This window comes from Sus scrofa, chromosome 15 (assembly GCF_000003025.6).
Source record: "Sus scrofa isolate TJ Tabasco breed Duroc chromosome 15, Sscrofa11.1, whole genome shotgun sequence".
NCBI lineage: Eukaryota > Metazoa > Chordata > Mammalia > Artiodactyla > Suidae > Sus > Sus scrofa.
Genome location: NC_010457.5, coordinates 120,192,923 through 120,214,490, shown reverse-complemented (window position 1 = coordinate 120,214,490; position 21,568 = coordinate 120,192,923). Strand labels below are relative to the sequence as shown.

Here is a 21,568-nt window from a genome sequence, read left to right as displayed (position 1 = left end):
TTGGAATATTTTTTTTTTTTTTTTTTTTTTTTTTTTTTTTTTTTTTTAAGGTACAACACACAATCTCTTTGGAAAATACTCAGCAGTTCTACACCGCCAGGTTCAGCTTCTTAAAAGTTAAACATACACCTGCCATACGACCTTGCCATTTCGTTCCTCCGTTTTTACCCAAGAGAGAAATAAAGGCACATGTCTACACAAAGATTTGCATACAGGTGAGGATGGGAAACTTATCTGTAATAGCCTCAAATGGGAAACAACCCAAATGTCAGCAACAGGTGAGTGTGTAAACACACTGTACAAAGGGACCATGACTATATGCCACAGCACGGGGGATAAAAGAATTCTGCTGAGTAAAAGAAGGCAGATAAAAAGGAGAGTATACTGTATGATTACACCAGTATAAAATTCTAGAAGATGCAGGAGTTCCCGTCGTGGCTCAGTGGAAACGAACCCGACTAGGATCCATGACCACACAGGTTCGATCCCTGGCCTTGCTCAGCGGGTTAAGGATCTGGCGTTGCCGTGAGCTGTGGGGTAGGTTGCAGACACAGCTTAGATCCCGGGTTGCTGTGGCCGTGGCTCTTATTCGATCCCTAGTCTGGGAACTTCTGTATGCTGTGGGTGTGGCCCTAAAAAAGACAAAGAAAAAATTAAAAAAAAGAAAAGTTCTCTTAAAAAAATAAAAAGCCTAAAAATAATTCTAGAAAATGCAAACTAGGTGGAGGGAGGGAGAGACTACAAAGGGCTGGTGGAAACTGGGGCTTGTGTTTGTTGTTTTGAATATGGTGATGGCTTCATGGGTATGTATTAAAGTTAAAACTTATCAGATGATACTCATCACATTTATATGAAGTGTATTATTTGTTAATAGCATCAGAAGAAAGTTGTTAAAAATGAAACAACACAGACCCCCGAAGTGGACTCCACACAGGAAGCCCCTGTGTGTTTCGAAGGGTGGGCTAGCCAAGGTGGGCGGGTGAACAAGAAACGTAGGCGCCGCCAGGTCTCGTTCTTGGACAAGGATTTTCTGAGTCTGAAAGGATTGTAGAGAGGCGCCCACTCCCTCATGTGACAGAAAAGGCCTGAGAGCTTTGCCAAAGTTGCCCAGTGCATGGGTGGGAGATGCGGGACTAGAACCCGTCTTGTGCCTGCCAGCCTGGCTCCTTCCACCCTCCACACCACGGTCCATCCACTCAAGGGCTGTCCGCCTTAGCTCCTCAACTTCTGGAAGGCAGCACTGGGAAGACCAGAGGGCAGGGAAGGGCGGAGGGAAGGGGCTGCTGGGGTCGGGTGCGGTGGCCAATCCTGGGCGGGTCCTGGTCAGAGGCCTTGGGCTTCTCTTCTCTGGGAGCAGGGTGGGCAGTGGCGCTCTCTCTTCTTGTAATCCACAGAGCAGGCGTGGCAGACCAGGCCCCCGCAGAGTCTGGGGAGCAGAGGTGGAAGAGTGGGTGCTCATGCATGCTAAGGGGACAGGGTTATGGGGTTCCAGCATCTACTGGTCCACCTGTGTGTTTCTCATCTCTCAGCAAAACAGCCCTGGGTCTGTCTCAGGAGGCCTTCCCTTTCCTAAAGGGTATCCCGATGCCCCCACTTCCAGGGTCCTCTAACCCCAGATGGCAGTCAGTCCCCTCTCCTGCCACCCTATTCCCTGGGCAAGGTGAAGGGGGCAACTTTGTCTATACAGGAAATCTCTTCCCAGATGAGATTAGCCAGTCCATTAATCCATTGAGTCTCAGGAGGGTTATCCAGTCCTATCTTCCAGTTTCCATCCTTGTCTGCCCCCTTTCAATGCTCTTGCTCATGTCTCTGCTAAATGTTGGGTGAAATGAGTCCCTGGCTTTAAGTGGCCTTTCATAAATGCCTTGTTCCTGGGTCCTCCCCTTCCCTGGAGTGGACAGGGGGCTGTGGGCTGGTGGAAACTGGGTTGTCCCAGAGGCAGGATTCTGAGCCCCACACATTACCTGCATGGGTACCTCCGAGACAGCCGGCCAAAGAGCTTGCTACAGACGACACAGCATCCAGGGACCAAGGAAGAGAGATGCTGGATCTTCTGCCACAGGTTATCTTTCTCTCTGATGGCAGGGGTGGGGTGTGTGTGTGGAAGGACACACACACACACAGACACACACACACACGAAGAAGACAGAGGAAGAGAAAGATGGAAATATGCAGATGGAGAGACACAGAGGGACAGAAAGAGACACACAGAGAGAAAGGAGAGAGAGACAGAGGGAGTCACACACCAATATACTCATAGATACAAAAAGAGATGAAAGACAGTGGAGCAGAAAGACAAGAGACACAGAAATGAAGAGGGAGACAGAGAGACAGAGAGAGAGACAGGCCCTCAGAGAGAGAAAGGAGGTCAGGGAGTTGGAGGGGGAGACAGAGAGAGATATGCAGGGAAGCAGCCAGGGAGATCAATGCCAAGGGAGAGAGAAAGACACAGGGGAAGAGATGCAGAGACAGACAGGGACAGAGACACAGAGAGGGAGACAAATATAGGAAAAGATGGAGAGAAGGAGAAAGAGACATAGCGACAGAGAAAGATGGAGACAAATGAAGAGACAGTGACACACACACACACACACACACACACACACACACACACACACACCATAAATAGATGAGTCTCCAGTCTTTCTGGGAAGACGAATGGTTACCCCCAGGTTCCCTTCACCCAACATAACCATGACCCATTATTTAAGAACTTGCTCTCATCCCACCTCCTCCAGGAAGCACTCCCTGAGGTGAAAGCACCCAGGGGGGTTCTTGCTGCAGACTCCTTTAGCATATAATGCCTATTATCTTTTATTTGGCCCTCGGTACAAACCACTTCATAGTTATGTATGTTTATGCTCCTGCAAAACTATCTTCACTGTGTTTTTGGAGGGTGGGGTTTAACTCAATAAATATTATTCTGTTTATAGTTGTACACCAATTTAACTCAATAAATATTATTCTGTTTATAGTTGTACACCAATCAACACAACTCAGTTTTCTAGCACTTCCATCCCAAACCCCCAGCCCATGCCTCCCCCCGCAACCTATCTCCTTAGGAAAACATAAGTTTTTCAAAATCTGTCTTCACTGTTTTTTTAAGGGTGTGTAGGAATGCGTGTTGTTTTAACTTTTTTTAAATCAAAATGACATACGATTTAAAAACTAAAGAGTACAGAAGGACTTTTATCGAAAAGCAATAGATAAGGCGTTCCCTTTGTGTCTCAGTGGCTAACGAACCTGACTAATATCCACGAGGAAGTGGGTTCGATCCCTGGCCTTGCTCAGTGGGTCAAGGATCCGGCATTGCTGTGAGCTTGGTGTAGGCTGGCAGTGACAGCTCTGATTCGACCTCTAGCCTGGAAACCTCCATATGCTGCGGGTGTGGTCCCAAAAAGACAAAAAAAAAAAAAAAAAAAAAAAAAGGCAATAGGTAAACCTCTGTCACATTTTCAGTGGTAAACCACCAACATCCTTCAGCTTTTTCCCCTTAATATTACTTATGTCACTCATATTCCTCCCCATCACTTATATGCTCATATCCTTCCTTCTTGATTTATCCAGAAATAACATTTTCCGCAGAGCTCCTTGGTATCAGAGGATAAGGCTTATTTATTATCATTCTCACTAACTCCTCTTCCTCCCAATGCAATTACGTCCCTAGTTTTGGTTCCTCTATCTGGTTACTATTGGAATTTTACAGAACATACTCATACATTTACTTTTCACTCGTTCTATTAACTATAAATAGCATCACGTGTGGAGTTCCCGTCATGGCGCAGTGGTTAACGAATCCGACTAGGAACCATGAGGTTGTGGGTTTGATCCCTGCCCTTGCTCAGTGGGTTAACGATCCGGCATTGCCGTGAGCTGTGGTGTAGGTCGCAGACTTGGCTGGGATCCCGCGTTGCTGTGGCTCAGGTGTAGGCCGGCAGCTATAGCTCCGATTAGACCCCTAGCCTGGGAACCTCCACATGCCGCGGGAGCAGCTCAAGAAAAAGACAAAATAAATAAATAAATAAATAAATAAATAAATAGCATCATGTGACAGCCATCCTGTAATTAGATGGTGCCAGCATCCCTTTTTTCAGCTCTCCTCCTTCTTTGCCTCCTAACTTGTCATCTATTCTTCTTCTTTTTTTTTTTTTTTTTTTTTTTTTTTTAGGGCCGCAACTTGGCCTATGAAAGTTCCTGGGCTAGGGGTCAAATTGGAGCTGCAGCTGCTCGCCTCCACCACAGTCACAGCAATGCAGGAACTGAGGGGCATCTGCAACCTACACTGCAGCTCACGGCATCGTCAGATCCTTCACCACTGAGTGGTGACAGAGGGCAAACCTGAGTCCTCTTGGATACTAGTTGGGTTTGTTACTGCTGAGCCACAGTGGGAACTCCTTGTCATCTGTTCTTGCAACATCCATTATAGTAGCCACCAGCCACATGTGGCTATTTCGGTATATATTTAACTTTTTATTTATTTTTTTTTTATGAATGAAAGATTCTTTAAATTCTACAATGCTTTACAATGTTCAAAAGCTTCACACACTTGATTTTATATAATCCCATAGAAGCCCTCCTTAAAAAAAAAATCCCCTACCCCTATATTGCCCCTCCTTCCTTCCCTCCCCCCACTAGTTACCGCTAGTTTGTTCTCTATATCTGTTAGTCTGCTTCTTTTTGGTTTTGTACACTAGTTTGTTGAATTTTTTAGATTCCACATCTAAGTGATTTCAGGAGTATATTTAACTTAATTAAAGTTAAATAAAGTTAAAACTTTAGTTCCTCAGTTGCACCAGCTGCATTTGAAATAGTTAATCGCTACATATGACTAGTAGCTACCATATTGGACAGGACAAATGTAGAACATTTCCACCTTCAGAGAAAGTCCTATTGGATTTTATTCTGTACTTAATATTGTTTAGGTGGTAACATTTAGATTTGCTCTATAGTAATAATTGTTTTCTATGTTTTGCCTTAAGTTGATTCTAACAATGAAGAAAATCAATGAGTAGTGTTTACTTTATTAGACTATATGTAAGCATATTGCCTCTGCTGGAGTTAAGACGTGTTACATAACATTTCCGTTCTTAGAATTTTTTGCTTTTCTAGGACTTTTAATTGCCTTTCTTTGCTCCTTGCATGACTTGCCTTTAATATAGCCTAATCCCCCTCACCCCCAATTCTTCATCATATCAAATATTTTACTGATGCTTTTTCTCCCCAGAGACCTCCTATTTCCTGGGCTTGCTCTCCACTTGTCATCTTGGGAATTCCCTCTTCTTCTCTCCTGGGCTAGAGCTACCATTTCTTAAATTCCCCATCTTCTCCTTTCTTGGCTTACTTCCTTGTTTTTCTGAAGCACATCCTTAATTAACTTCCAAAGAAAGGCTGTGTGGGAGGTCAATTTTCTGTGACCTGCCAATCTGAAAAATGTCTTCCCTCCATCACCTCCCTACTTGCTTCACAGTTTGTCTGGACATAGACTTCTAGCGCAAAAGCCAGTTTTTCTCAGAACTTGAAAGTATTATACCATTGATTCTTAACACTTATTGGGTCCTACTTCTTTTATAAGTGGGCCTTTTAGGATATTCTCCCTATCTTTGTTTCAACGAAATTTCACAATGATATATCTAGGTGTGGTTTCCTTTCCCCCTTTTTATTGTACTGATTACTCAGTGAAATCTTTAAATCTGAAGATCCATGTCCATTAGAGCTGGGAAAGTGTCTCATATTTTTATCTGATAATTACCTCGTTTTTATTCTCTCTTTTTTTGGAACTTCTGTCAGATATTGGGAATCTTGGATGGATTCTCTATGTCTCTATTTCTCTCATACTCCTTTATCTCTGCTTTCTACTTTCCAAGAGACTGCCTCATCTTTCTCTTAGGACCCTAGTAAATTAAAAAAAAATTTCTTTCTTTTTTTTTTTTTTTTTTTGTCTTTTGTCTTTTTAGGGCCACGCCCATGGCATATGGAGTTTCCCAGGCTAGGGGTTGAATTGGGGCTGTTGCTACCGGCCTACCCCAGAGCCACAGCAGGGTGGGATCCAAGCCGCATCTGCATGGAGACTACACTGGGTTCTTAACCTACCGAGCCAAAACTGCAATTCCTATGTCTTTTATTATTATATGAATGTGTGTGTGTGTGTATATATATAAACTTATAGTGTGTATATATGTGTGTGTGTATATACACACATATATTTCATTGTTGGCTGCCTTGAATTCTTTTGTGAGGTGTATAGCTAGTTTTTTTTTTTTTTTTTTTTTTGACTTTTTGTCTTTTTAGGGCTGCACCTGCGGCATATGGAGCTACCCAGCTAGGGGTCTAATCGGAGCTACCGCTGCCAGCCTACGCCAGAGCCACAGCAACACCAGATCTGAGCTGCGTCTGTGACCTACACTACAGCTCAAGGCAACGCCGGATCCTTAACCCACTGAGCAAGGCCAGGGATCAAACCTGAAACCTCATGGTTCCTAGTCGGATTCATTTCCGCTGTGCCACAATGGTAATTCCTAGCTAGTTTTTATTAGCTTTCTCCCAGATGACAACTCCTTGGAGAAGATGATTCTTTAAGTCCTTTGTTCTTTCCAGGCTGATTTCTCCCTTTTCTCATCTTTAATCTCTTGGATTTTGTGCAAGAGGATTTAGGTCTAGACGACCCCTCAGCTACCTTCCAATTCTAATGGAACCTGAGTCCAATGGTGTCCTATTTCCTGAATTGGGTGAAAGGATAACGCATATCTGTGAATTATCTCCTCACTAGGCTGAAGGGTAGCGAGCAGGTTTTACACATTTCCTCCATCCCTCTGTGAGCTTTGTGGGTGGTTTGGGTTTGGAATTAACCCTGATGAGCTTAGCCTCTGGAACCCAAGACAGCTGACCCGGGACAGGGTACAGACCCACGGTCTGAGGAAGCCAAGTAGGCAGGCGTAAGACATGAGTTTGCCTCTCAGTTAATCTCCCCCTTCTTCTCCCAATTCCTTCTCAACCTATGGGCGCCTTTCCTTTCTTCTAACATTGGTTGTGTGTCTGTATGTGGAGGCTGGTGGTGGGGGTGAGGGGGGCTGGCCTTAGAGGCAGATGACTCTATGCAGTTTATGTGCTGTGTGTCCTCTCTGACCCTCAGTTTCCTGATCTGTAAAATGGGGATAGCAGCAGGGCATGGCTTCAAGAAGGAAATGGGTTAGTATAGACAAGAGGTCCAGAGCCCTGCGTGATACCTCCGCCCTTTCTGCAGCCCCACCCAGAGTCCCGCCCTTACTGAATCAGTTCCAGCACCCGCCTCTTCATGGCACAGACCAGGTCCCGCTGCCCGCCCAGCTCCTCCTCGTACATGGCATCCCTCCTTTCGGCCTCCTGTTGCTTCTGCTCCAGCTCTGCCTGCAGCCGGGCCCGCTCTTCCTGACACCTGGGCACAGAAGGAAGACTAAATTCTGAGGGGCATAGCACCTCGGTGGTCCTGGGCCTCTGCAGGACAGCGAGCCCCCCGGGGGAAGTTGGGGATGCCCCCTGCAGTGTACACACACATATGCACACTGCACACCACACCACATACCATATATCCACAACACAGCACACGCCACACTATGCACTCACGACACAGTACATACACCACAAACACTATATACCTCCCATACAGTTATACCACACTACACACATGTATTCTACACACACTCATAATACAACACATATCACACATGAATCCCCGACACACAACACACCATACCACACACCAGGCACACATACTATAACTACACACATAACTATGCCTGTTATGCTTCATAACACACATCACTCACACGCACATAACACATACACCTCATATATCGCACAACACACATGCACCCCACACTACACACCATACACCACAAACACAAAACACCATATACACTCACAACCCAGCACCACACACACACACACACACACACCATATCACACCAAGCACTGTGTGGCTTGATACATGTAGGTTAATTCCTCATCAGTTCAGAGAAATGAAGACAGAGCCTAGGGAGTTCCCAATGAGGCTTAGCAGTAAAAAACCTGACTCGTATCCATGAGGATGGGGGTTCGAGCCCTGGCCTCACTCAGTGGCTTAAGGATCCAGTGTTGCCATGAGCTGCGGTGTAGGTTGCAGATGCGGCTCGTATCTGGTGTTGTAGCTGTGGCGCAGGCTGGCAGCTGCAGATCCAGTTCAGCCCCTAACCTGGGAACTTCCATGAGCCGGGGGTATGGCCTTAAAAAGACACAAAGTAAATAAATAAAAATAAAAATCCTTCAATGACTTAAAAAAAAAAAAGAAAGAAAGAAAACAGGGCCTAGCCTTGCATGTTTATTTAGAGGGACTAAGCCAACATTTTCATTTGTTTTCTTTCTTTCCTTTTTAAAAAACATTTCCATTTTAAAATGTAATTTTCTGGAAAGGCGCGCTCACAATCCTGGCAGTCTCTGGGGGACGTGGGTGTCTGGGAACCCGGGCAGGATGGGCTGTGCCAGCTGAAAACAATTGCAGTGTTTGGGGAGCGGGGTAAATGGGGTAGGATTTGGAGTGACTTTCTGGCTTTAAAATATGTTGAAAAATTGCATTGCCTGGTCTTTTCAATTACAACAAGTAATCTTAAACATATGGCTTTCTTAAATTTTGTTTCCGTTTGGGCTTGGAAACTCCTCAGCTCTATTCTTTTCCCTACTTTTTGTTTTTAGAATGGCTTCCGAGAAGCTTCCAAGAAATCAAATGGACTGGAAACTAAAAGGTCCCAGCCCCAGGCTCCAGCTTTTTACTCCATCGCTTGGATGAGAGGCTGTTGGAAAGGTAGGGCCATCCTGTGACCTCTGGATACGTGTGCATGTGCACGTTTGTGCGTGTGTTCAAGCCCCTGGGCTGAGTGTGTCTGAGGTAAAGAGGCTTGTCAGAGGCTTGACAATGAATAGAATTATTAATTTTTAAAATGCCACCAAGAAGCATGCTGCAGGAAGGAAAACTGGGTGGGCCATGAAATCAATCCCACAGCAGATAGCCACCAACTTTCCAAAAAGGCAGGTCCTTGCAGCCTCAAGAAAGAGTGACTTTTTTTTTCTTTTTCTTTCTTTTTTCTCACTTTTTAGGGCTGCACCTGGAGCATATGGAGGTTCCAGGCTAGGGGTCCAATCGGAGTTGAAGCCGCCGGCCTACACCGCAGCCACAGCAACACAGGATCCGAGCTGAGTCTGTGACCTATACCAAAGCTCATGGCAATACCAGATCCTTAACCCACTGAACAGGGCCAGGGATCAAACCTGCATCTTCATGGATACTAGTCGAGTTCATAACCCACTGAGCTACAATGGGAACTCCAAGAAAGAATAACTTTCAACAAACATTCTAGTCTTCAGCCTTCTCTTTGAGGTTGGGATTTCATTTTCCTGAGCTCATTTACTTGTTCAGTGACCCCAGGGCCTCTGGTGGGGCCTGTGCAGGCCCTCATGTGACCAGTGTGGTTTAGTGTCTGTCTTTGGGGTAGGAGGGAACATTTATTAAGCACCTATTGTGTGCCAGTGGCTGTTCTAGGTGCCAGGAAGAGCCTGGCCTATGGCTTCTGGTGGAGCTTAGAGTGTGTTTGGGGCAGTGCCAAAGAGAGGGATAGACCAACGAAATAATTGTGTGTGACAGCGACAAAAGTGGGGCTGAGACCAGAGCGGAAGAGATGCTCAGAAAGTCTTAAATGGCTGCAACATTAAGCAGATCTAAATGACAAGAAGCCAGCCAAGGGTACGTGCGAAGTTCTGCAAGTTGAAAAGAACTTGTCCTATTCAAGAAATGAAGGAAGAGGTAGAGAAACTGTAATTCCCTGAAGGGCAGGGCTGGGAGGCAGGAGGCAAGTGGGAGGTAGGCAGTGGCCCCAGGAGGAGTGGATTTTAATCTCAGGGCAGTGGAAGACGTGGAAACATTTTAAGTATTGCAAGTATTTGAGGGGGTAACAGACCCTCTTAGTGTAGGAGATGACAGGGAAGGAATTAAATTCTATCGAGTACCTACTTTGTGCCCGGCACTGAGCTTCGTGCTTTACAGATTTGTTTCACTGAATTTTCGCAAATGTGTGTGATAAGTGATATGATCATCATTTTACAGGAAAGAAAAATCAAGTTTCAGAGAGGCAGTAACACTTGCCCAGGGTCACACAGCTCGACATGTGGGGGGGAGCAGAAATGCAGGCCTGTTCACTTTAATCTCTTCTTGCCTCCCCACACTTGCAACCCAGCAGGGCCCTGATCACCAGCAGTATGTGGTGCCAGGGCTGAGTGGGCGGCAGGTGGGGGAGTAGGATGGGTCCTTGCAGCCATGCAGCGTGCCCCCAAGAGCTCAATGCTGCCACCCGAGGTAGGGGGAGATGTGATGTTCACCTAATTCCCCATCTGAGGACCTTCTGCTCATACCTGTCCTAATCCAGCGGGCAGAGGAAACCCACCTGCTAGTCTCTAGAGCATCTGAGCTGCAAGAGATCCAGCCATCTCCTTTCACAAACCAGGGACCTGAGGCCAGAGAGGGAGGGCCAGGGTCCCAGGGCCCCACAGCCAGAAAGCCAAGGAGTGGGTATTGGAAACCCAGGAGTATTTTTATAGCCCCAAGTTCCTCTGCTCTGGGGCCTGCTGCCACTCCCCTAAGCATCTAGCCTGGGGCTCTGCCCCCCTGTACACCTTGAGTCTATTCTCCATGTCACAGCCCAAAGGATACTTCAAAAACCCCAGTCAGACCATGTGACCTCTCTGCTCCCGACTCTGTCCTACAGCACATGGGAGTCTCCACTCCAGCCATGTGCCTGCTTGTCCCTAGGCCCACGTCTGTCTCCTGGGCCTTTGCATGTGCCAGTCCCCTCCACTGAAGTACTTCTGTCCAAATGTCTGCATGGTCCAGCTTTTCCTGTGGTTGGGATTTCCACTCAAATGTCAACCTCAGAGTGGGCTTCCATGATTCTAATTCTAGAGGATTCTCCTGTTCTCTCTCTGCCACTACAGCACCACGACTACTTGCCATTGTATTTCTGTGGGTTGATCTAGTGTGTCTGTCTCCCCAGGTCTTTGAGAGCAGACACTGCCTGTTCTGTCTCCTCCCCGCTGCTTCTCATGGCCGTAGTGGAGGCAGAGTAAATATTGCTGACTGGCTGCCTGGGTCCCCGAGGCACATCTGTTCACTGGTGGTGAGAGGCTGTCACCAGCTCGAAGGCCCTGTGGTGCCTTTCCCAGTATTGAGGGGTGTGTCTAAGTTCCCTGGATCCCAGGAGGCAGGGGACACATTCTTGTCCTGGGCTCGGGAGCTTCTGTCGCTCATCACCTGCATCCCCATGACTCCTCAATAGGCCCCCAGCCCTCTCCTCTCCCTAACTCCACAGTCAGCTGCCTGCCCAAGGCTCCACTTGGTGTCTAACAGGGGTCTTAAACTTCGCAGTCTCCAAGCCCAGTGCCTGAGGCTTGCACACCCACAGCTCTGCTGTACCATGACTCTAGCTTTCCAGCTGGTCAGGCTGAAGACTCGGAGTCATTCTTGACTTCTGACTCTCACACCCCAGACCCAGTCCCTTGGGAAGCCTGACCTTACAATGGATCCTGGATCCAGCCACTCCTCCATGGAGCAGCAGGCCTGAGTGCTTGAAAAACACAGGTCAGCCCGGAACAGGCACCTCTACAGAGACAGGCGGATTAGTGGCTCCCTAGGGCTGGGCAGGTTGGGGGGACATGGGCAGAGATTGCTAATGAGTACAGGGTTTCTCTTTGGGGTGGTAAAAAGATTCTAAAATTGAATGTGGTGATGGATGCACAGCTTTGTGAATATACTGTCACTGAATTTTTTTGTTTTTTGTTTGTTTTTAGGGCTGCACCTGCAGCATATGGAAGTTCCCAGACTAGGGGTGAAGTTGGAGCTGCAGCTGCCAGCCTATGCCACAGCTATAGCAATGCAGGATCCTTAACCCATTGAGTGGGGCCAGGGATCAAACTCACATCCTCATGGATATTAGTCGGGTTCTTAACCCACTGAGTCACAAGAGGAACTCCTTAGTTGTTTTTTAAAAGAGGAGAAACTTTTTTTTTTGGTCTTTTTAGGACCATGCCTGTGGCATATGGAGATTCCCAGGGGACTAATCAGAGCTGTAGCCACTGGCCTATGCTAGAGCCACAGCAACATGGGATCCGAGCCGCATCTGTGACCTACACAACAGCTCAGGGCAACACTGGATCCTTAACCCACTGAGCAAGACCAGGGATTGAACCCACAACCTCGTGGTTCCTAGTCGGATTCGTTAACTCCTGAGCCACGACGGGAACTCCAAGAGAAACATATTTTTAACATACAAACTGTCATCTCATGTCTGTTAACTGCTCAGTCCTCTCAATGGTTCCTATTTTCCTCTGAGTCAAAGTCGAGGTCTTTTATACATGCCTGACTTTTTCCTACATCCTCTCCCTCCTTCGTACCACTGGGGCTATAACTGTGTCCCGGATGCCATGCCCAAGCCCACGGCAGGGCCTTTGCCCTTGCGGTTCCCTCTGCCTGGAACATTCTTCCACCACATTTCCAAATGGCTTATGCCTTACTTCCTTCAGGGTTTGGCTCAAATGTCATCTTTTCAGGGTGGCCTCCCCTGGCCATGCCACCTCACGGAAAATATCACCCCTGACTCTTCCTATTCCCCTCTCCTGCTTTATTTTTCTTCTTCTTAGAACTTATCACACTCTGATATGTATTTGACTTGCTTATATTTATCTGTTTTCTCCCCTACTGGCATGTAAGCTCCATGAGAGCAGGAATATTGTCTGTTGTCTGATTTTCAACACAGAACAGGCCTGGCACAGAGTGGGCACTCTGAGTGTTTGTGGAATGACTGAATGATGGCTGGGATGATGGGGGCAGGGCAGGGGTCTGGGAGACAGGGGCTCCCCCAGCCTCAGGGAGCAGCCTGGGGCTGGGTAGTCTCCCTGGATCCTCCCAGCTTCTTCCTCCAGCCTGTCTTGTCCCTAGAGAGGGCCTTGGATGGGCAAAGTCTCTGCGTTCACTTAGGGCCTGAATCATGGGAATCATGACTGACCAAACCACAGCGCCCTGCAGAGTGTCTGGTGGGAGGAGTCCTCGGGAGCCTTTTGGGGGGGTGGTTCCCAGGGCCCCTGGGCTTCTCGCAGCCTCTTAAGCAGTCAGCAGACGGCTCTGTGATTCAGTGTGAATCACAGCCATGCAGGGGTGACTGGGGGGTCGGGGCAAGTGTCAGCCACATGGGACAGACCTAGGCACACGGAGAGACTGAGTCAGGCTGAGGGAGATCTTTGCACAGTGGAGATATTTTTAAAAATAAATTATGACAAAGAAACTGAGACAGCGAGAGACTGAGGAGGGGAAGGTAGAGGCCAAACGGTGCACTCTGGACCTCTGGACCCTTGGGGTTAATGTGATGATGGCAGGATGAAGATGCTGGAGGGTGAGGGGGCAGAGGGGTAGTGCCTGGGGTCCCCTGGGTCTGGAATCAATTTCAGGGTCTGGCTCTCAGCAACATTACTAACTAGCTGGTATGGGGTGAGGTGTGCAGCATCTCTGAGCCTTAGCTTTCTTGTCTATAAGATGGGGGTTCTTGGAGGACCGATTTCCTGAGGGCATTAGGAGGAAGCACCTGGAACAGGGCCAGGGATGGAGCAGATGCTCAGTAATGATTATGATGATCAAGACGGTGCAAGAGAGATTGTACAACGGGAACAGGAAAATGAAAGGCAAACAGAGGAAAAGAGGGGGAAGGAAAGAGAGAGAGACAGAGACAGAGATGAGAGAGAGGGAGAGCCCTGCAGGAGCCTGGTGGGGCAGGGAGCTGCGTGGAAAGGGGAGCCCAGAAGAGGCAGCAGAAAGAGGCAAAGATGAATGTGGGCGCAAAGGGATGGACATCTCCAGGGGCTACTCAAGGAAGCTAGTGATGGAGGGGCTGGCAAGGAGAAGGGTGGGGAGAAGGTGGGAGCCCGCTAAGAGGGGGAACAATGTCCTGCATGCCTCAGCACCCCAAAGTTGTGCTCTGCACAGGGCCTGGTGCACGGGGAGCTCAGAAGATGCTTGCTGGAATGACCTTGAATACGAGCAGGAGTGAGGGAGCCTCCTGCCCCTGGCCTCCCGGTTCCCATGCCCGGTTGCCTAGGTTACCTGCTCAGCTGCTCCTGCAGGGTCTTCAGCTCCTCTTCCTGCTCCTTCAGCAGCTGCTCCTGGTGCCGGACCTGCTCCTTGGTTTTCTGGAGCCCATGTCTGAGGCTCTGGGTGTGGGAGAGGGTGAAAGGAGGGAAAAGGAAGCTTAAGGAGGAGGGCGGAGACCCCGGCCCCAGGCCTAACCTGACGAACACCCCCATGAGGCTCCAGGCCATGTGATACAGCCCGTGGGTGGAAGGCAGGACTGGGGACAGTGCTGGGAGCTGGGGTGCCTGGCTCTGGCCCGGGTAAGCCTGGAGCTACCATTTCTTCCTTCACTAAAGGATCAGAGTAACAGAACTCAAGGATCTGGAGGACTCTGACCTAGGGAGGAAGCTAATGGAAACCTTAAAAAAATTTGGGTGACCTCCAGGAGAAGCTTCTATAAGAGCAACTTGTGGGATCTGCAAGAGCAGAACTTAGATATTGGGAAGAACCTGCCAATAACAAGGACCATGGGACTCAAGAACAAGCAACTGTCATGAAGAACTGTTGGGAAGGGATCGCAAACTCAGACACCTACAGGGGCTGGGCAGGTAGCACTGATGAATAAAGTAGGCCTGGTGTGAGGCAATAGGGAGAGGTGGAGACTGTGGTAAATTGGCAAATGTATGTTCTTTAGGTGATGAACTGAAGAACTTCCAAAAGGCCTCCTCAGATCATCATGATCCTGTGTGGACCAACACAAATTGGGCTGGAATGGCCCTGGGCCACCCTGGAAAACTCCCACCTGTGGGCCAGGTTAGAGAGGGGAGAATAGACAGGTACAGAACTCAGTTGCTCCCACCTTGACCACATCCTGCAAGGCCATCTCTGCTTGTTCCTCCATCCTGGGCACATCAGTCACTCCTGTTTGCTCTTGAGGCTTCTCCATGGTGGAGCCTTCCTTTGTTCCCAGGCCCTGAAGGAGCCAGGGCTCCCCCGGGATGCTGAGCACCTCCCCCTCCTGCCTATTCCCTGACTCTGTATCCCCTACTGTCCCTTTGGGGCTGGAGGCCAGCAGCCTATGGGTATGACTCCACTCTGTTTCCTGGTCATGAGTCCCCTCTGCTGTTCTCTGACCCTCTGCCCCCAGCAGAAACCCTCTGCCCTTGGCCTCTGCCCCCATCACCTCCTTCAGAGCCCCTTTGGTCCCTTCCTCCTGCCCCTTGCTGCTGGGTGTTGAGTTCTCAAGGCAGATCCCTGTCCCCGGAGCTCCTTTCTCCTGGTCTTGCTGAAGCTCCTCCCCTTCTGGTCCCCATATGCTCTGGGGTGGCCCAAGGCCCCTGGGAGCATCTTTCTTCTTTTCCCCAAAGGGGGGAAGATGATTGTGTTGTTGGGACCTGGAGAATCCATCCAGCTGCTCTTCCCTGGGTGTATCTTGCAGATGGCTGGCTTGGCTGGCATGTGGCTTCTTCGGGTGGGCTCCAGTGGGGCCTCCATGTGTGGCTGAGATCTGCAGAGATCATCATCCCTTTCAGCACCAAGCCCCCGTCCTGGCATATGGGAGGTGCCACCACCCTAATGCAGCAAGCTTGCTAAATATATGGATTCCTGGGTCCTCCCATTGGAAATACTGATTCAGTAGAATGGGGGTAGGGCCTGGGAATCCGAATGTGAACACCCCAGGTAGCCTGGGCTTTGGTCATGGAGCAGCAGGGCTTCTCAACGCCCTTTCCTTCTTCACCTCTAGCCTGTACCCCTCGCCTCCTCTTTACCTCCATCTTTGGCATTGATCCGAATTCCCACAAGTTCTTTCTGCCCCTCGCCTCTGATCTTTCCCCCTAAACCTGACTTTGCTGTGTTTCTGTTTTCTCGACTGTAAAGTGGGAATAATAATACTGCCTTGTTGGGATAATAAGCTGCCTGTGATGGCAGCTTAAATAGACTGACAGCCCCTAAGAGTCACTGCTGCCAAGAAGCCTTGTCTGTGCTCCCATGTTCCTGGGTGCTTCTGATCACTACACTTAATTTGTGTTGCAAAATGCTCCTTTAAGGTCTGTCTGCCCTGAGCAGACCTGGAACTCCTTTAGGTGAAGATTGAGTCATAGCATCTGTATCTGGTGCCTGGCAGCTGTTGGGGGTGCAAAGCAAGCATTTGGAAGGAGGATAAGGACAAGGAGCCTCTAATTGAGCACATAGCAGAAGCTTTTCTCTGAGCTGCACCCCACGCATCCTCTCAATCCCCCTGTGCAGCGGACAAGCTAGGTGCCCAAGGACCATGCTTAGGGATGGAGCTGAGAGGTGAACCTGGCTCCCTGAACTGAACCAAGATGTTTGCAAATGGTCCAGCAGAGTTTGTTTCCCTGGGCTGTTTCCCATAAGCTTCGGGTCATCTCCCCAGCACTTCCTCCTCCCCAGGGCCCAGTGGCACCTGCAGGTGGTGCCAGTGGTTCCTCTCTCTCCCCTGATGTCCTCACCACCTGAGGAATATGAGCCTTCGCTTATGTGGCTCCCCAGCCCTCAGGTCCACACGCTGGCCTTTCCCTGTCTGTTGTCCAGCTGGGTGAGGGCTCAGTTACTTCTCAACCTGGGGTCCCAACAGAGATGGAAAAGAGGTGACTCAGAGTGAAGGACGCGTTGAAGCACCTCCTTTGGGGAATCTTTGATCTTTCTGGGTCTTCTTCCCTGGGTCTGTCTGGAATTGGAGCACCAGGACCTGAAAGTGAAAGGAGCAGGGGGACCTGGGCTTCTCTCCAGCAGTGGTCTTGGTCCATCTTTCCAATCGCCCATTCATCCTCCCGCCCTTCCCTCCTTCCTGCCCTTCCCCCCTCATGCATGCATCCTCCTCTCCACCCACCCCTGCATCCCACCCTCCATCCATCTTCCGTGCCATCCCAACACCCCAATATCCATTCATCCTTCTAACCATCCACCCCAACCATCCCACACCCTTTAGGGACTGTCTTCTTTGCAGCATCATGGACATAAGATTTCACTGGGAAAACAGACGGCTAGGGAGGTGGAGAACCAGGAGTCAGGGAGCAAGAGGGGAGGGAGGAAAAGATGGGGTTGGGGGCTGAGGGCTTGGGGTTGATTTGGGTGGGTGGTGGTAATGGGAGCAGGCATTGAAAAGAGGCTTCCATCCATGCTGCACCCACTCACTCTGAGAACATGGGCCAGGCCCCATCCAAGTCTGGCCGCTGCAGGTCCAAGTCGAAGGCCACCCCGTTGAGAGCATAGAGGGCATCGAGGATGTCCTCCCGGAGTTCAGGGCACACCAGAGGGCTCCGGGGGCCGTACCACTCCCTGTGTTAAGAGCGATCAGCACCCTTGGCCTTTGGCTCTGGTGCTATTGCCACCCCCGACCTCAGAGAATCCATCTCTACCACACACCATATTGGGACGTTCTCCAGGTAGGGGTGTAGCCCCTGGGGAGCAGGAGGCGGAGGCATCCTGATGGCACCAGGACGGGGGTTTTAACCACGCCCTCTGCCCTTTCTTTCTTGACTTTCCCTTTATGACCCTGTTTAATTTAATTTATTTATTTTGCTTTTTTAGGGCTGCACCTGTGGCAGATGGACATTCCCAGGCTGGGGATTGAATTGGAGCTACAGCTGCCAGCCTACACCACAGCCACAGCAATGCCAGATCTGAGCCACGTCTGTGACCTACACCACAGCTCACGGCAATGCTGGATCCTTAACCCACCGAGCAAGGCCAGGGATCAAACCCGCATCCTCACAGATACTAGTCAGATTCTTAACCCACTGAGCCACAACGGGAACTCCCTACGACCCTATTTTAATCATCCTTGATATCAAACCATCCTTCTGGGGGTAAAGAGCGCTCTTCATGCAGGAGGGACACGAGCTCAGATGATCAGGAGCCCCACCTGGTGAGCTCTGGGTTGAGGAGGCAGAGCTGCAGGGATTCAGCCAGCTGTCCATGGGCCAGACAGAAGCGGATAAAGGCCCGGCCTTTCCCCAGAGGAGTCTTCAACTGCAGAGCACAGAGGGAACAATTGAGCTGGTGGTGTTAGGACAGAAGGAACTCAGTGCCATAGAGGGAGAGAAGATGGGGTGAGTGGTTGATGAGAAAGGGTGTCCTGGGACTTGAGGCTCTGGGAGGAAAGGGGGTGGCTGGAGGGGTGCTAAGGGCAGGGCTAAAGACAGAGGATGACCAGGTGAGGGGGCCCATGGGCAGTGGAGTTGGGATGGGTGGGAAAGGGGCCTCGGGCAGGCCTATGTCCGCCCCCACCCTGGCTCCCAGCCATCCTGGCCAAGGGCCTGGTGCAGGACCCCATCACGCTGAGGTCAGCCTCCCTGCCATTTGGCTCTGGATACCTTGTCCTGTGAGTGGACGAAGCGGACTGGCTCCGTGTCCCCCCGCTGCCGCCACAAGGCCGTGCAGAGGAAGTCCCAGTAATCCTTTCGTGCCCTCAGGAAGCTCTTCTGCTCTTTCTGGTCAAACTGGGAGCAAGATGAGGGAAAGGTAAGTGTGGAAATGTCTCTACCCACTTTGCATTCCAGAATGCCGACTAGGCACAGGCTCGAGGGGGAGGGCTCGTGCAGACAGACCCAGCTTCAGGCCCAGGCTCTGCCCTTACTGGCTGTGTGACCAGGAGGAGATTGCTTGATTTCTCTGAGCCTTCAGTGCACTCATTCATTCTTTTTTTTTTTCCTTCCTTTTTAGGGCCCCACCTGCAGCATATGGAGGTTCCCAAGCTCGGGGTCGAATCGGAGCTGCAGCTGCCGGCTGCCGTCACAGCCACAACAACTCGGGATCTAAGCCGAATGTGCAACCTATACCACAGCTCACGGCAACACCAGACCCTTAACCCACTGAGCAAAGCCAGGGAAGGAACGTACATCTTCTTGGATACTAGTTGGGTTCTTAACCCGCTGAGGCACAATGGGAACTCCCTCATTCATTCTTTCATTCAACCATTTCGGAAATACCTACAAAGCACTTATTATGTGCTGAGCCCTGTTTTACGCCCCAGGGACCCAGCAATGAACAAACTGACCTCCTGGGCTCACATCTTGGTAGGAGAGAAGACATAAACAAACGGAATAAGTAAAACATTTAGTATGTTAGCGTGTGCTGACTGCTAAAGAGAAAAACAGCAGGGAAAAGGAATGGAGAGTGTGCTGTATGTGCACACGTGTGGGGTGTGTGTGAGTGTGTGCTCTCTGCGTGTGGCGTGTGTGTTAAAAACTTAGATTCGAGTGGCTAAAGAAAGCCTCCCTGAAGAGGTATTCTTCAAGTGCAGATCTGAAGGACATGGCAAAGTGTGCCATCCAGATTCCTGCGGGACAAGCGTTCCAGGCAGAGGGAATAGCAGGTGCGAAGGCCCTGAGGTAAGCCCCTTCTTGCTGTGCTTTAGGAAGATCAAGGAGGCCAGTGGGCCTGGAGGGCATCCCAAGAGGGGCAGACTGGCAGGAGACTCACACATGCACCCAACATACACCACACATCCACACACCTCACACACACATACACACACACACACACACACACACAACCTCCCCACCTGTATACTCACATGGACACACACATAGAGAAGTAGGAAGGATATGTGTGTGTGGGGGGATGGGCTGATCACCAAGCATCTTTGGAGGTCAGAAGGGAAATTAAGCAAGGTGGGCATGTAAAGGGCTCAGTGGGGCACATAGTAAATGCTCAGCAAAAGTTACAGCTGGGGATGATTAGGGCTCTAACCAGCAGCGAGGAGGGCCAGCTCTCAGACATCTGTGCCTCTGAAATTTTGTCTACTATTTATTTATTTATTTTAGAGCTGCACCTGCGGTGTATGAAATTTCCCAGGCTAGCAGTTGAATTGGAGCTCTAGCTGCCAGCCCACACCACAGCCACAGCAACCCAGGATCCGAGCCATGTCTGTGACCTGCACTACAGCTCATGGCAACACCGGATCCTGAACCCACTCAGTGAGGCCAGGGATTGACCCTGCATCCTCATGGATACGAGTTGGGCTCATTACCACTGAGCTACCACAGGAATTCCTGTAACTGTTGTCTTTAGGGCAGGAGGGCTGCCCCCAGCCCCACCCAACTCTGCCTCAGCCTTGTCCCACGACCCTTCCCAGGCTACAAGGATGGCCTCCACGAGTGAGGGCAAGATGGCTCTCAGCATCTGGAAAGCCCATGTGGTTATCACTTACTAGGACCTGGAGAGATGGAGAGAGGGCCGAGGGGAGGGCCCTACCTGCAGCAGAAGCTCCAGGCAGCCACAGAGTCTGTGCAGCTCAGCACTGGCATCCGTCACCGGCTGCTTCCCACCCCCATAGCCCTGGAGGATGGTGGAGACAGCAGCTGTAGGGACATCAGACATCAGATCGTGAGGCTCCTCAGACCCCTCACCACGGCCCCAGTTTGATCCCAGAGACTCAGGACACACTCACCTTTCAGGTCCCTGGTGATCTTGATGACAGCCACCTCTTCTGCCATGAGTATTTGAAAATGATGTGCTTCCTTGTGGCTCTGGAGTACCAGCCCAGGAAGGAGCTTCTGAATTCCACTGCTCAGCTCTCTCCTTCCAGGCAGGAGAATCTAAGGATCTAGGGAGAATAGGAATCTAGGGAAACAATGTGACATCTCTAGGCGAGCTAACTGCTGGAGAAAAGCCCAGCTCTTTCTTGGAAGACAGGGTGGAAGGGTGATGGTGTGGCCCCCACCCATGGAGCAGTTTCTGGTGCCAGGGGCTGTGGCCCCTGCCTCACCCCCTGGTTTCCATTCAGGAACCCTAGGAGAGTCTTAATTCTATTTTTATTTTGCTTTTTAAAAAATTTATTTATTATTATTATTTGGGGGGCCACACCCCACCCACAGCATATGGAAGTTCCCAGGCTAGGGGTCCAATTGGAGCTGTAGCTGCTGGCCTACACCACAGCCACAGCAATGTGAGATCCAAGCCACCACAGCTCACAGCGAGGCCGGATCCCTAACCCAATGAGCGAGGCCAGGGATCAAACCAGCAACCTCATGGTTATTAGTTGGATTCATTCCTACTGCGCCACAATAGGAACTCCTATTAACTCCATTTTAGACAAGGGAAGGGGTGGGGCTCAGAGAGGGTAAGGGTTTTATCCCACATCACAAAGCTCTAAGTGGTGAAGCTAGAATTTTAACTCAGGTCTGGTTACCCACGGGACCGGGGCTCTCAGCCCTGACTGGATGTGAGCAGCCCTAATAACGCTCAGGTGCTCAAGTCATGTGGCTGCTGAGGGGAGGCGTCCCCTTCCCCCACGGGGGGCCTTGCCAGAGCGTTCATCATTCTCGCAACACACATTCATATTTCCCTGGGCCCCAGCTGAGTGGAAAATGTATGTTCTTTGAGGCAAAGGAGGCAGAAGTGAGGCGAGGTCCCAGCGCAGGTGTTAATCCCACCTCTCTCTCCCCAGGGAATCGCAGCCTGTTCCCCCACACAGTGGAGCCTGGGGCT

The 21,568-nt window shown here is 50.0% G+C and overlaps 1 protein-coding gene across 1 annotated transcript; it reads right to left on the bottom strand.

The window, feature by feature from the left end:
- On the bottom strand, positions 866–20,834 carry RUFY4 (RUN and FYVE domain containing 4). Its single transcript, XM_021075279.1, has 11 exons — positions 20,529–20,834; positions 20,333–20,439; positions 18,451–18,576; positions 18,000–18,106; positions 17,270–17,413; positions 16,754–16,823; positions 14,973–15,620; positions 14,147–14,253; positions 7,265–7,411; positions 1,965–2,075; positions 866–1,426 (listed from the first exon to the last, which is right to left on the bottom strand). Exons 1-11 carry the CDS (start codon positions 20,572–20,574, stop codon positions 1,324–1,326), a joined length of 1,716 nt encoding a protein of 571 aa, XP_020930938.1. The 5' UTR covers positions 20,575–20,834; the 3' UTR covers positions 866–1,323.